This window comes from Ursus americanus, chromosome 9 (genome assembly GCF_024610735.1).
Source record: "Ursus americanus isolate L20-20 chromosome 9, mUrsAme1.1.p, whole genome shotgun sequence".
In the NCBI taxonomy this organism is placed as follows: domain Eukaryota; kingdom Metazoa; phylum Chordata; class Mammalia; order Carnivora; family Ursidae; genus Ursus; species Ursus americanus.
This window is the reverse complement of record NC_142135.1, coordinates 743,365-758,316: the sequence shown is the minus strand read 5'-3', so window position 1 is coordinate 758,316 and position 14,952 is coordinate 743,365. Positions and strand designations below refer to the sequence as shown.

The following is a 14,952-nucleotide window of genomic DNA, read 5'->3' as shown; positions in this document are numbered from 1 at the left end:
ACCTGCTGCAGGGACCGGGCAAGGCCGAATGGGAAAGGGGTGGAGTGGGGGTGGGGGCTGTAAGACAGGACACCGGGAGGGGTAACCTGTAGACAGAGGGGGAAGGGCCTGTGGACAGTGCAGGAAACCAAGCAGTGTAGGCAGGATGCTAGTCCTTTCGAGGGTGTGTGTGCGGGACGAGAGAAGGGCAGTGGGGGCAGCCCACAGAGTGGCCTCTGGCCCACAAAGGGAACAGGAGAGGACCTGTCTGAGGAAGGGAAGGAGGCTGGAGCGGCAATGGGAGGCAGAAGGTGGGCTGAGGAGGTGGGAACGAGGACCGCAGCAGAGGAAGCTCCTGGAGAACCAGCAGGAGGAATCAGGTCAGCAACCAGCGGGGAATGCAGGGAAGGAGGGGGCTGGGCAGGGGGGGGGGAGCAGGAGCTCCCTGCCTCTCTGCCCTCCCCCATCCCAGGCCTGCTACTTCTGGGATCCAGCCAGACCCCTGGGAATGGCAGGGAAGGACTCCACATACAGATAAGTCGAGATCTATAGATAGAAATATAGCTCTGTCTGCTACAGAGAGAAGGCCCGGCATCAAGATGCACCAGGAACAGGGAACACAGCCAGCACCAGCTCTTGGTTTCCAAAGGAGCTCAGGGATTCCTGCAGAACTGGGAGTGGGGGAGGCTGAAGCCCCCCTCCAGCTCCCTGCCAGTAGGGTTAATGGCAGCCCTGACTCACACTACAAGGCAATTTAAGAGGCAACCAGGACAGCTGTGGGGTCTGGTTCACAGCTCAGATTGGAAAGGTGGGGGCCCAGGCAGCACCTGAGGGAGCCGAGGCAGCACAGTCCGGGGAACCAACGGAGCAGGTGCGAAAGGGCTCCCGCCATGGGGGGGCTGGTTTCCACGTGGCTCACGTGCCCCGGGGGCGGGGGGGGGGCGGCACAAAGCCCAACCAACGGTCCCTTACCCCCAGATTGGAAGCTCCTTGGGGTAGGGTCACAGAGCCGTCACCACGGGGGGTCAGGCCTCTGGGGGAAGCTCTGCGGAGCGCTGGTTAGGCCGCTGGGAGTCCCCCGTCCCTCCTCTGGGGATGTCTTTGAACTCAGTTGCTGGACACTGCAACCCAGACAGACGGGTGGGGGTGGGGTAGACCCTGCAGTCTGGGCAACGGGAGGGCCCTGGCAATTAGGCCGCTGACTTGCGGGGAGAAGGGAGGGAGCTGGACACAGTACGCGCCGCACTCCCTTCACCAGCTAAAAAGGATCTTTCTCCACTTGGTGCAAGCTGCACCCCAGGCCCCCGCGGGCAGGTCTAGGGGTTCTCCCTGCAGCCTTGGGGGAGGGCGGGATGGGGCGAGGAAGATCTGAGGCGTGGCTGCGAAACCAGAGTCTCTTTCGCTTTCCCTTTTGTTCTCCCCAACGGCCGCCAAGACTCCGCGCGGGTGAGGAGAGCGCGGCTTCCCGGGCGCGCTGGTTTCCGCCTGCGCCCCCACTGTCCCGGAGCACAGCACCTTCCCGGCTCTGCGCACAGACTGCGCCACGTAGCCTTGACCCGCGACTCCCCTGCAGCTCCCGCGGACGCACCGACGAATCGATTCGCACGCCGGAAGCGACTGAGTCGCCCGGGCGTCCCGAGGCCAAGAAGCCCCGCGCGCCATGCAATCCACTCCCGACTGGCCCCCAACGCCCGGTGCCCTACGGCCCTCTCCTTTCCCGCACCCTGTATTGCACGCCCTCCACCGCCTGGCCCGAGCCCTGCTCTTTCCGGCTTACTGGGCCCTGGACCAGCTGCTGGGCTGCTGGGCCCCGGTGGCGCGCCCGAACTGCCGGAAAGCGCTGAGAGCAGCAGCGGGCGCCGTGGCGGCGCTGCTGCTGCTGCTCCTGGTCGGCCTGCCCCTGGCACTGCCGGGCCTGCTGCTCTGGCTGCCCCTGCAGGCTTGGCGCCGCCCCTTCTGCTACCGGCCCCCTCCGCAGTGTTGGGCGCCCCCAGCGCCCTGGCGCCCCCCAGCTGAGCCCGCGCGCTGCTTTGGCTTCCTCAGCGCCAACCTGTGCCTGCTCCCCGACGGGCTAGCGCGCTTCAACAACTTGCGGCACAGCCAGCGGCGGGCCGAGGCTGTGGGCGCCGTGCTGCTCGCTGGCCTGCGGCCCTCGCGCTATGGGACTACGGGCTGCAGTTCGCCAGGGCAGGGGACGCCGGATGGGGTGCTGACGGCCGCGGTGCCGGCAGGTCTGGACTTCGTGTGCCTGCAGGAGGTGTTCGACCTGCGCGCGGCGCGCCGCCTCCTCGGCCACCTAGCGCCCAATCTGGGCCCGGTGCTGTACGACGTAGGCTCCTTCGGCCTGCAGCCCGGGCCTTACCTCAAGCTGCTCGGCAGCGGGCTGCTGCTGGTCTCGCGTTACCCGCTGCTGCGCGCCGCCTTCCGATCCTTCCCCCACGCACGTCGCGAGGACGCGCTGGCCTCCAAGGGACTGCTTTCCGCACAGGTACAGGCCCACCGGCCGCGGCGCTACCTGGCTGGGGAGAGGGCTGGGCGTGGGGCCAAACTGGCGAGAGTTGCTGGGGCCGTCCACGGTGTTGCAGGCGCAGGTGGGCTTCCTGGACGGGCGGCGCATCGTGGGCTTCCTGCACTGCACACATTTGCATGCGCCGAGCGGTGAGCCCCGCGGACGGGATGGTCAGCACGTGGGCAAGCAGTCTCGCCTCTCATCCTGGCGCCGGCAGGTCCCAACCCTCGTCTGCATCTCCGCTTCCCCCACTGTTTGTTCACTGCCCGGAGCACCGGGAGCTGGGTGGAGTGCCCTGGTGGGCTCGCAGATCCGGGCGGGGCGGGGGAGGGGGTGCGCATCTGGGCTCAGACTTCCTCCCCCACCCCCGCAGGGGACGGGCCCTTGCGCTGTAAACAGCTGACGGTTCTACTGCACTGGATCGAGCAGTTTGAAGCCGAGAGCCGCCAGAGTGGCGAGGCCGTGGCCTTCAGCGTGCTTCTGGGTGACCTCAACTTCGACAACTGCTGTTTAGGTGAGGGGCAGGCTGCGAAGGGGCGGGGCTGGGCGGCCTGGCCCCGCCCACCGAGCGTTGGCCTCTCCCCGCAGACCAAGCGAAAGAGCAGGAGCACGAGCTCTTCAGCCAGTTCCGGGACCCCTGCCGGCTGGGCACTCGCCGGGAGCAGCCCTGGGCCCTGGGTACGGCGCCCGGGCGGGGAGCTGTCCTTGGGAGGGCTCCGGGGCCGCGGCTCCCCCCGATGACCGCCCTCCCCGCCCTCCCCCAGGCACGATGCTGAGCACTTCCACCCTGCGCTGCTCGGTGGCCTGCTCCCCAGAGATGCTGCGGAGGTGAGTGGCGCCCTGGGGGTCAGGCACCGCCCAGGACGGAGGGGAGCGCTGGCCGCGGTAACACCGCCCGTCCTCAGGGCCCTGGAGCAGGAGGAAGGGCGCCGCCGCTACCTGGCAGGCCCTCCCGGCGGCGGAGGCCCCCGGGCTAAGCCCTGGAGGGGTCGGCGCGTAGACTACGTCATGTACCGGGGAGTGGCCGGAGGCCCGCTGAGCCCAGTAAGTGCCGGAATTCCGGGCGCAGGGCCGGCTGGAGCTGGGGCGACCCCTCAACCCCTGACTCCTGCCCCCAGGAGGTGGAGCAGGTGACCTTCAGCACCGCCCTGGCGGGGCTCACAGACCACCTGGCTGTGGGACTTCGGCTCCGAGTGTCCGCGCCCTGCCGGCACGCGCACGCTGGCGACAGTTGCGAGGCCGGGTGGAAAGACGGACACGGACGCAGAGCGTGAGCCTGGCCAGTTGCCGCGGGGACAGGGCGACTTAAGAGCTGTTTATTGTGGGGGCCCTCCCTCACACCGCCTCCTGGGCTCTGCGGTACTCATAGACGCTGCCGCGCTCAGGGAAGGCCGGGGGCTGCTGGGGCGACCCCTGCGGCTGCGGGGCGGGGTCATCCGGGTCCCCGTAGCCCCCACCGCCTGGTGTGTGGAGGCAGAACACGTCCTGTGGAACAGAGGGGCAGGCTCAGGGCGGGCATGCCCTCCCCGCACGCCGCCTCCCGCTGCGGTCCCATTCCCCTGCCCCTGGGGCAGCGTGTCCACGGGGCCCACTGAACCGCGGAGGCCCACTGCGCGCCCTCTTCCCCTCAGAAACCAAATTAAACTACGCGTCTGGTCATCTTTGCAACTCTGCTCACCCTCTGTGGAATGCCGATCAATAGGGGCGGGCGGGAATGAGAGAGGACAGAGCTCGACCCTTACCCCGGGGTACACGGGCACCGACGTCTTCCCCCCCAGATTCACCGTCCGGCCGTCCTTGCGGATCAAAAGGTTTAGGCCACGGGCGCCGGGCTCGCCCCCTGCGAGAAGAGGCGAGGTGGGCGGAGCCCAGGAGGCCGGGATGGGAGAGGCGGAGGAGGTTGGTGGGGAGACCGGAGGTCCCCCGGCCGCAGGGGATCGCGGCTGCTCACCGTGGAGGCCATAGGGCCGGAAGGCGCGGCGCTCGGTCAGCACAGACAGCAGCGCCTCCTCGCGGAAGAGCAGCTCGCGGACGACGCCGTCGCCGCCCCGGAAGCGGCCGCGGCCCCCGGACCCTAGCCTCAGCTCGAAGCGGCGCACGATGACCGGGTACCTGCGCGGGCCAGGGGCTCAGCGCCGCCCGCCCGGGCTCCCGTGCCCCCGGCCCGGCCCAGCCCTCGCCGCTCACCTGCTCTCCAGGATCTCGGGGTCGGTGATGCGCGTGTTGGTCATGTGGCTGTGCACGCCGCTGCGCCCGTGCCAGCCGGGGCCCGCGCCCGCGCCGCCCGCCACCGTCTCGTAGTAGCCCATGTGGGCATTGCCCAGGGTCACATTGTTCATGCAGCCCTGCCAGGGGCAAGCGGCATTGGCGCTGGGCTGGAGGGACACCCCCCACCCCAACATGCACGAGCATGCCCACCCAGCCGCCGCACCTGCGAGGCCGCACAGGCCCCGAAGGCCCCTAGGATGACGTCCACCACGCGCTGTGACGTCAGCACGTTGCCGCCCACCACGGCCGCTTCGGGGGATGGGTCCAAGATGGAGCCCCTAGGAATCACAACGCGCACCGGCGCCAGGCAGCCCTGGGGGGGAGGGGCCGGCTCTCAGCGCAGCTGGGGAATACACTTGCCCCTACCACCAGCACCCCAGGACCAGTCCGTGGTCGGGCTGACCGGCCCCCAGGATCATTCAGGGTGACACGGTCCGCCCCCGTGCACCTGGTTGAGCGGGATGTCTCGGCCCACCAGACAGCGCAGGGAGTAGATGAGGGCTGACAGCGTGATGGCCCGCGGTGCGTTGAGGTTGCCAAACACCTCAGGCCCGGTGCCGCTGAAGTCAAATACTGCGCTGCCCTGCCCACGGGAGGGAGGGGGGAGAGGTCATCAGCAGCCGGGCGGCCACGCCTCGATGCCCTCAGCCCTGCCGCTGCAGCCTGACCTGACTCAGGTTGATCTGCACGCGGAGTCGGATGGGGGAACCGTCGTCCATGTGGTCCTCTGCCGACACCTCCAGGGGCAGGCCTCGGGCCTGCCGCGAGGTTCCAAAGGCCCGCAGCATGTCCCGCACGGCCAGCTCAGCGTTTGCCTGGCAGACAGCATGTTCACCCCGGCAGCCATGCCGCCGACCAGGTGGGGCGGGTGCTCCCCACCTCCCCACCCAGCTGCCTGGGGGCAGGCACAGAGCTGCCCCCCTGCTCCTGCCCCCCTCGGCCCACCTGAATATGGCCCATGTAGGCCTGCACCACATCCAGGCCGTACTGCCCAATGAGCTCTCCCACCAGCTGGATGCCCTTCTGGTTGGCTGCCACCTGCGCACGGAGGTCCGACAGGTTGTCGTGCAGGTTCCGAGTCCCGCTACAGCCAGGAATCTTGCCTGGAGCCCGCAGGGCCTCAGTTACCGCTGGATGGAGGAGGTCACCACTGAGCCACCCTGGGCCCCTGGGGCTGCCTGGTGCCCTGCTCCCCACCTACTTCACCTCTGCTGGGCACTGTGTGGGGCACCCCATGTTGGCCCTTCACTGGCTCCCCCACAACCCTGCTGACTCCCCCAGCACTCCAAAAACCCCCAGCCTCCTCCCACCTGCTCAACCTTCTCCTTCGCACACTCCAGCCCCCCAGGGCACCCTAGACTAGGACAGACAGCTCTGCCTGTGACCTCACAGGAGCTGGGAGGTTCCCCGGGGCGGGGAGGGGGGGGGCGTCCTTCCCTCAGCAAACTCTGCTCCCGCCAGTGAATTCCTCCTGCCCCACCTCCCCACCTCCTGCCCCACTCCCTCCTGCCCTTTCTGGGCTTCCCTCCCCTCTCACACCACTTCCCTTGACCCTCCCCCAATCACACTGCCCCCAGGGCCCTCTCTCAACTGCTGTGAAAGGCCATCAGCTGGCTCTCTGTGCCTCCTACCCCCCCCCCCCCAAACAAATCTGAACTAGGCCTCTACACCCTGGCAAGCCCCAGAAAGCCCCAAAGACTGAGGGAAAGCCTCTCTCCCTAGTCTGGGTCACAGTACTCTCTCAGGCTCCCTGGGCACCGCGTCCTCTGTCACGCGCCTGCACATGTCCCTCCCATGATCCCTGCCCCTTGCCCTCTGCTCCGTCCACCCTGACCAAGGGAGCGGCCAGGCCTGGGTCATTCTGTTTGTGTCTTCAGCACCCACAGCAGCCTGCGGCTCTGTTACCCAACGCTCCATCCTGCCCACGCTACCTACCCTCACTCTGGGATGCCCCCTGGGCTCCCAGGCCCCTGCAGCCTCACACCAGCTCTGAATTTTCCACTGCCCCTGTCTCCTGGACCACACTGCAACTTCAGCCCCAACTTCCCTGCAGCTGCTCTGAGCTCGGTGCCAGAGCCTCCCTCCATCCTCTCACCATCCAAACTTGACTCCTCACCCCCACCCCCAAATCCCATCAAAGGCTAACCTTGATCTCCAAGACAGCAGTCCCTACCCCCACTTCTGCTGCCCAGCTCGGGGGTCAGCATCATGCAGGGCAACCACAGCCGCCCCCCACCCCACTCAGCCTGGCCTCTGGGCCACCCTCCAACCCCCCCATTCACTCAGCACGTAGGCTGAAGGCTTTCATGGTGTGTAGGCAGACCGGTGCAGGCCCACTGAAGCCCTTCGTGGCCACCCCACTACCCAATGACTCAGACCCAAAACCAAGAAAGTTCTCTAAGAGCCTGTGTCCCTGGCCCCCGTCCTCACTGCTTCTCTGAAGCCCCCAGACCCAGTGCAAACACAATGCAGACCGTCACCACCACGAGCAGCTGCCTACCTTGCAACGGCTCCTCTCCCTGCCCCATGCCACCGGTGTCCTGGCCAGTTCCCCACCCCCAAAATCACTGAGGCCTTCCTGGGCCCAGGTAGAGTTTGCCTCAGCTCCTCTGGTCATCTCTGAGAGATGATCTGCAATCACTGTGGGGTCGCCAGCTGGCTCCCCCAGGCTCAAGGCGGGCCCGGGCCAGTAGGCTGTGTCCCAGTGCCCCCCTGGCCTTGCTGTAAGGAGCAGCCATGTGTGCCAGCCCACCGAATCCTCCTCCCTTCCTCGCCATCGCCCCGACCCCACCTCCACTCACCCTCCTCCTGGAATACTCCCCCCTGGACGAGTTTGAAAGACAGAAAGACAGCGCCCTCCTGCTGCAGTGTGGTGGAGTGGGGGGGCATGGAGCCTGGTGTGATGCCCCCGATGTCTGCATGATGCCCGCGGCTAGCCACATAGAACACAGGCCGAGCCTGACCTGGCCAAAACACCTGGCGGTGGAGAGCAACTGTCAGCTGGGCCAGCCACCCTTGCCCCCCAGAGACAGCGGGCAGAGGCCCTCACCGGTGTGATGACAGTCAGGTCCGGCAGGTGGCTGCCCCCGGCGCTGGGGTGGTTGCTCAGCAGCACGTCGCCAGGGTGCAGGTCAGCCCCCAACTGCTGGATCTGAAGCCAGGAGACGGTCCCGAGTTGGAAGGGCGGAGGTGAGGGGCGGGGTAGGGGAAGCAGACAGGGGACCCGCCAAACCTGGAACTGCACGGTCTCCTGCATGGCGCCCAGGTGCACAGGGATGTGGGGGGCGTTGGACACCAGCCCCCCGTCCGGCCCAAAGAGGGCGCAGGAGAAGTCCAGACGCTCCTTGATGTTGGTGGAGATGGCTGTGCGCTGCAGGATGCGGCCCATCTGCTCTGGGGGCACAGAGTGACCAGGCACCCGCTGGCCCCACCCCACCCACAGCACAGCCCTAGACTACGAAGAGGCGGGACCCGCTGCCTTCAAGGCCCCAAGGGCGGTGGTGGCTCACCTGCACACAGTGAGGCCGGAGCCAGGCCAGGCCTTGGCTGGGGGAGGGGCACCCCCTTCCCCTCCATCCCCGCCTGGAGCCTCACCAAGGACCTGGAACCCCACACCGAGCCTCCAGCTTGCCCAGCACAGTAAGAAGCTGGCGCTGAGGCACAGGACTCAGGGCCCCCAGCAGGCCCCCGGCCCGACCCTGCACAGACGGGTTCGCTGTGCCGAGCCTGTTTCCCGCCCGCAGATCCCATGGCTGCCGGTAGGAGTCAGGTACGCGCACTGCCCAAGGCCCGCTGGTGCAGGGGGCTGGCCATCCCAGCGCCAGGGCCACGCTGTGCACCCTTCCCCTGGGTCACACTCCGCCTCTCTCCGCACAGCCCCGCCGCCAGCCACAGGGCCTGTGCCTCTGCCTGCCCGGTACGCAAGCCCCCCCCACCCCGCAGGGGGCAGGGCCACTCACCAGCAATGCTCATGAAGCGGTGTGAGAAGATGGACAGGTGGATGGGGTCAAGCTGGGCGCCCACCGTGCTTGGGGCCTCTGCCCCCACAGAGATGCGGATGTCCCCCGTCTCAGTCACCTCGGCCTGGCAGCCTGGCTCCACCAGGATGGTGCTGAGGGTAGGGGTGCAAGAGGCTGCAGGCACCAAGCCAGAGCCCGCATCCCAAATAGGGACCCCGCATCCCCAGGCAGGGGGACACACCAACCATAAGGGACCCCGGAGTCCTTCATATTCCTGTAGCCTTGGGCAGAGAACCCTCCACCAGGACCCCTGAGCTCACCCGTGCCCTGGCAGCTGTGGCCCCAGCCCTCACTCCCATGGCCGCCCCCAGCCAGGCCTCAGCCCACCTGTTGCTGTCAATGATGAGGCAGGGCCCCTGAAGCTTGTGCCCGTAGCCCAGCTCTCCCAACAGGTATACGGGGGTTTCCTGGTACCCCCCCCTCAAAGTAGCACTGGGTCATCTGAGGAGGGTGTAAGAGGAGTCAGGTTCCTAGGCCCAGCTCCCTCCCTGGGTCTCCCCATCCACACCTGTCCCCATGTCCCTGTGGCTGTGGGTGGGCAGGCAGAGCCAGAGCCACCCACCTTGTCTACCCGGGGAGGCCCAGTCTGAGCTCTGGGGACATCTTCAAGGCGAAGGCCACTGCGGCCAGTGCCCCTCACACGCACGTCGTCTACCACCACTGGCCGCTCGGGGATGACGAAGCCAAACTCCCTCATGTACCTGTATGCCCACCGGCCCCGAGAGGACTCTCAGGGCAAGGTGGCCGGGCTGGCAGGCCCCCCACCAGCGCTCCCAGGACACAGAGTTCGCGTACCTCTCCACAAAGGCTGCCCCAAAGTCTCCGGCCCGGGGCGAGCGGGCAGTGGCCGGGTGCCGGTGGGCAGACACCATCAGCGCACAGTCGGTGCCCTGGTAGCGCAGATGCAGGAAGCTCTCAGTGCTGATCTGGGACCTGCGGCAGTGGGGCAGGAGGGGCACTCACACGGGGCCCCCGAGAGGACTCCTGTCCTGCCTCCCCAGGCACGCAGGAGTCCAGCCCTCCTTGACCACTGCCCACTGCAGGGGCCCCAGCACCGTCTGGGAAATCAGGCGGTAAATCCAACTGGGGGTGGCTGGGCTGCTGCAAGCCCTCTGCGTGGCCAAGCCCACCCAGCCCCTTGAGCCGCACCTGGGAAAGCCCTGGGTCCGCAGGGCGTCCACACACTGCTCCTCCAGGCGGCTCAGCCTCTGGTCCAGCTGCACGAAGGTCTCAGGCGCGTAAGGCAAGGAGCATGGCTCCTGCGCCTCGTGCACCACGTCTGCCAGGGCCAGCCCCAGTGCCGACAGCAGCCCGCTGTGCCTGCGGGACAGGGGCCTCGGCAATGTGGGGGTGCCTCCCGAAGCCAGCCCCCCAGCCTAGCACACGGGGGCCACTCCCACACATACCTGTGAATGTGCACAGTGTCCATGCCCAGGGCCCGGGCGATGGCACAAGCATGCTGCCCACCAGCTCCCCCAAAGCAAGCCAGTACGTGGGCTGAGGGGTCATGGCCTCGTGCCTGGGAAGCCAGAAGAGGGGGCAGTGGGCATACCCTACCCTGTCTGGCCCCCGACCGCCCCCCCCCCCACCGCCGTTCGGTTGACTGAGTGGGAGGTGTGGGTGTGGGGAGCAGGGCTGTAGGGCAGGGCAGGCAAAGGAGAGGGCAGGGCAGGCGTACCTGCGTGAGCGCACGGATGGGCCGGCACATGGCCTCGTTGGCCACACGCACGAACCCCATGGCTACCTCCTCCAGGCTCAGCGGAGAGGCCGGGCAAGGCCCGTTAGTCAGGAAGCTGTTGACCTCAGTAGCCACAGCCTCCAAGGCCTTTCGGGAGGCTTCAGGGGACAGTGGCTGGTCCTCTCCCGGCCCAAAAATGCAGGGGAAGGAGGCAGGCAGTAGGCGTCCCAGAACCAGATTAGCATCCGTCACTGTCACAGGACCCCCTGGGAGGTGTGCACGGTGTGGGGGTTGGGGGCTGGAGACGGGGTCCAGTACTAGGTAGGCAGCAGGAGCAGGGCCGAAGGGGTGGGGTGGGGCTGGGCAGCATGGGAAGGGGCCTGGTGGGGCAGATCCCAGTTCTTACCTTTACGGTAGCAGGCAGGGCCAGGATGGGCTCCTGCAGACTCAGGCCCCACCACAAAGAGGCCGGACCTGGGAGAGGGAGGACTGGACTTAGAGGTGTGTTGGGAAGCAGGGCTAGGGGGCCCCAGCCCAGGTGCAGGGGCTGACCTAAAGAAGAGGCGGGAGCCCCCACCAGCTGCCACTGTGTTGATGTCCAGCTGGGGGGCCTGGAGGGTGACACCAGCTGTGCTGGCCTCAAAGACATGCTCAAACTCCCCAGCATAGCGGCTCACGTCGGTGGATGTGCCTGGTGGGGCAAGGGGTATGAGGAGTCAACTCACGGACCTGGATGCCCGGCATCGTCTGGTCCTACGGGCAAGACTCCTGACCCCACCCTCAGCCTTCATACCTCCCATGTCAAAGCCGATGACGGGCTGGCCGCCCTCCACCCGGTAGGTGGTGGCTGCATAGCCCACCACACCCCCAGCAGGTCCAGACAGCACAGCGCGGGAGCCGCTGAAGGAGTCCATGGGTGCCAGGCCACCATCAGAGCGCATGAACAGCACCTGCACGTCCTGGGGGCAAGCAGCTGGACAGTGAGGGGCTGGGCGGGCACATGGTGGGGGTGGCTGGGAGAAGGCAGTCACAGGCGCCTCACCTTGAGCTGGCCCTGGAAGCCGCGGCGGAAGCCCTGCACGTAACGCTGTATGGTGGGTGTCAGGTAGGCGTCAGCACAGGCCGTGTGCCCCCGAGGCACGATGCGAACCATGGGCATGGCCTCCGAGGACAGTGACACGTGTGTGAAGCCCAGCTCCTGGGCCAGCGCGCCCACCTGCTGCTCGTGCTGGGCCCACCTGTCACAACGACCCAGTGGTCCTCCTGCCCACAGCCTCCCGCCCACCACCCAGAGCCCCTGGCCAGCCCGCACTCACGCGTAGGAGTGCATGAGCACGACGGCCAGGCTGCGGATGCCTCGGGACAGGAGCCCCTCCAGCTTCCCTCGCAGACCCCCGAGGTCCACGGGCTGTTGCACCTCCAGCAGGTCCCCTGTGCGTCCTGCCAGGAAGCCCGTTACCACCCGGTCAAAGGCCCGGGAGGGCCTGCTGCCCCCACACCCCGACACCCCAGGCACCGCACCTTTGACAGGTGTCCCTGCGCCCGGCTCCCCGCGATACAGCACCACGCGCTCGTCCACCTCCAGCACCTCTTCATACAGTACCTCAGGCATGGGCACGGCCTGGGGGCAGGCAGAGGCTCAGAGAAGGCCCAGGCCTGAGGGTCCTTGCTGGGGTCCTGCGTGGGCGGGGCAGTGCAGGCGAGGGGATGTGTCCCAACAGGCCAGTGAACAGGCCCAGGAGACCTAGTCAGACAGGGCGGGCCCCAGCAAGGCCCACCCAGGGGGCAGCTCTCTGCCCCAGGCACCTGAGTGCAGCCAACTGCCCCACCCCCACAAGGGCAGCTCCCTCTGGGAATGCAGCAGGGCCAGTGGGGGAGGGTCGGGAGGGAGCGCTCCTACCCCTTACCCCAGATCAGTTTGTCTTGGGTCGCTCCACGCCCGGAATCCAGGACAGGGCATGGCGGCAGGCAGGAACAGGACTACCTGTGACACTCTGAGGGCTTGGGGGACACCGTGCCTGCTGGGGGTGCTGGAACCTCCCCTCTGCCTATCAGCTGGTGGCCTTGGGCTGGCACAGACCCTTCGAGGACTGCCCTCCCCGAGGGACCACGGCGTCCCTGGGAAACCAGGGGCGGCTGGACCCAGCACCAGCTGGGGTGGGTGAGCTCACCAGATCGAAGAGGTCCTCCCGGGCCTGAGTGCCCACGTGCAGCAGGTCTCGGAAGCCACGTGTCACCAGCAGTGCCACCCGCTCCCCCCGCCGCTCCAGCAACGCATTGGTGGCCACCGTGGTGCCCATGCGGATGCTGGCAATGCGACTGGTGTCCAGCGGCCGGTCCCGGGGCAACGGCACGCCCCCCTCCTGGGAAGCACATGGTTAGTGTCGCGCCTCTGGTCCCAGGGCCCACCCCAGCCCGCCTCCCTGCCCTGGCCACCTGCTCCAGGATGCGGCGGATGCCCTCGGTCGGTGCGTCTACATAGTTGGCAGGGTCCTCTGAGAGCAGCTTCAAGACCCTCACGTGCCCCCCGGGGCACTGGGCAAAGACATCCGTGAAGGTGCCTCCGCGGTCCACGGCAAAATGGAAACGCCCCTCGGGGCCGCCCATGATGAGGGGGCTGGCGTCCAGCAGCGACTCTTCCGCCGGCAGTCCTGGCAGAACTGCACAGAGACTGCGGATCAGGCCCCAGGCCTGGGGTCATCCACGGGTTGGCAGCCGGGGCAGAGCTGGGGTGGGGAGACGATGGGGGTTCCGGTCCAGAAGGGGCCCCGGGCAGAGCGGGAGCTGCAGACCCAGCTCCGACGGCTGCCTGAGGGGCGGCCAGAGCGGGGTAGGTGGGGAAGCCAGACCTAAGGCCCCTCATTACCCGGTTCCCAGTGCCCCGGGCTGCGGCCGAAAGCCCCGGGCCCGGAACAGGTCTTTCGGAGGTGGACGCGCCACGGAAGCCCACGGGCTGGTGGGTCTGGGCTCTTTTAGCAGGAAGTGGCCCGGGGGGCCCGGGGCGGGCGAGGGAAGCCCCACTCGCAGCTGCTCGACCTTCGGGCCCAGGCCCTGTGGGTCGCGGGACGGGGCGGGGCCTGCGCAGACGGCGGGGCGGGGCCGGCGGCCGGGGGGCGGGAAGCCGCGGGGCGTTGGGGGCGGGGCGGCGCGGCCGAGGCGGGGTGGGGAGGAGAGGGACCGGGAGCGTCCTAGTGCGAGGCCCACCTGGCGGGTCGGCTCCGAGCCCTCGCTGTGTGTTCGCGCAGCGCTCCCTCCCTGCCCTGCCCGCGCCCGCCCCCGGCCCCGGCCCGGAAGCGGAGCCCGCCCCCCGCAAGACCGGTCCGGGCGCGCACGGCCCTCCCGGTTGCGTAAGGCTCCGGCTTGCCGGGAGCCATCCCGGAGGACGGCGGGGCGCGGGGCCGAGCTGGGCCAGGGCGGCGCTGTGCTGGCGCGCCCCCGGCCGCCGGGCACCCTAAGCCGCCCAGAGATCGCCGAGCCTTGGAGCCCCGGGACCCACTCTGGGTGCCGCGGGGCAGGGAGAGCAGGCTGCCCCGCAAAGAAATAATAGCCCAGACGAGCTCGAACTGCGCCCTGGCGCGAGGCAGTTACGCCGCGGGGGATGGGGGCCACCGGCGGGCGCGCCCTGCAGAACCCCCTTGCTCCCCTCGTGCTTGCAGGTGCTGTGGACAAGGGCCCCTCCACAAGCCCTCACCACCCCTGCTGCCCGTCCAAGGCCAACCCTGCCACAGCCTGGGAGCAGCAGGACCCTCACAACAGCAGGGCTGATGTCCCCAAAAGCCGTGGCCAGTGTCCTGACAACGGGGCAGATGGCTGTCCCACCCTGGCCTGTTTCCCCACGGGCAGAAAGGTGCCCAAGCTTGGAGTGGGCTCAAACTGTGCAGGGCCTGGAGCAGGTCTTTTAGACTCCCTAGAGGGAACGGTGGGGATGGGGGGGGCATCCCAAGCAGAGGGAACAGCAGGTGAAGGGGGCTTCAGCTAATGTGCCAGGCCAGATAGCCAGACCAGCAGGGCCCCCACCACACACACTTCCCCGTCCCCTATGAGCCTTGCCAGCCCTGGAGGTGAGCCTTGCCAGGTCCTGGAAGGTGAGCTAAGTCAGGAGCACAGGCTTTGGGCTGCACCCCAGGCTAAAACAGGGAGGACTCCCTTCTTCGTGGTGGCCTCTGGCAGCCTCAGCACCCTCTTCCGTGTAGTGGGGGAGGGAAAGGGGACATGAAAGGAGACATGGTTTTGAAGAACTGTACCAAGAAAGGTACATGAGAGGGCAGTGCCGGGTCTATGACCTCTAACCCCACCTCACACCTTCTGACAGTGGCCCATGGCCTCCTCCACCAGCCCAGGCTCCAGTGGGTGTCTCCCCAGGTCCAGCCCTGCCTGGGCCAAGCATGGAAGACCTGAGCTCCCCAGCACATAGGGATTGGCCCTGGGATCAGGCCCACAGGACCCATGCCCCCAAGGATGAGCTGTGACCTGCCCAGATGACTGTGTACCCAGTGCAC

The 14,952-nt window shown here is 67.8% G+C and overlaps 2 protein-coding genes across 2 annotated transcripts; one reads left to right on the top strand and one right to left on the bottom strand.

Moving 5' to 3' along the window:
* The first annotated feature begins 1,389 nt into the window (after positions 1-1,389).
* Positions 1,390-4,156, top strand: LOC123779348 (sphingomyelin phosphodiesterase 5-like). The gene is given in 8 exon segments (XM_087864500.1): positions 1,390-2,467; positions 2,565-2,689; positions 2,691-2,834; positions 2,836-3,004; positions 3,006-3,166; positions 3,253-3,536; positions 3,630-3,745; positions 3,747-4,156. Coding segments are annotated over 8 exon segments (1,878 nt in total). The 5' UTR covers positions 1,390-1,639; the 3' UTR covers positions 3,798-4,156.
* OPLAH (5-oxoprolinase, ATP-hydrolysing) lies at positions 3,760-13,529 on the bottom strand. The gene is given in 28 exon segments (XM_045777348.2): positions 3,760-3,973; positions 4,231-4,328; positions 4,440-4,600; positions 4,676-4,833; positions 4,920-5,069; positions 5,205-5,339; positions 5,425-5,571; positions 5,702-5,886; positions 7,558-7,732; positions 7,806-7,907; positions 7,989-8,149; positions 8,716-8,867; positions 9,103-9,194; positions 9,196-9,216; positions 9,338-9,476; positions 9,571-9,708; positions 9,925-10,095; positions 10,182-10,294; positions 10,454-10,719; positions 10,860-10,927; positions 11,006-11,144; positions 11,247-11,412; positions 11,496-11,691; positions 11,770-11,893; positions 11,975-12,074; positions 12,625-12,816; positions 12,890-13,113; positions 13,320-13,529. Coding segments are annotated over 27 exon segments (3,870 nt in total). The 5' UTR covers positions 13,061-13,113; positions 13,320-13,529; the 3' UTR covers positions 3,760-3,823.
* Positions 13,530-14,952: the final 1,423 nt, after the last annotated feature.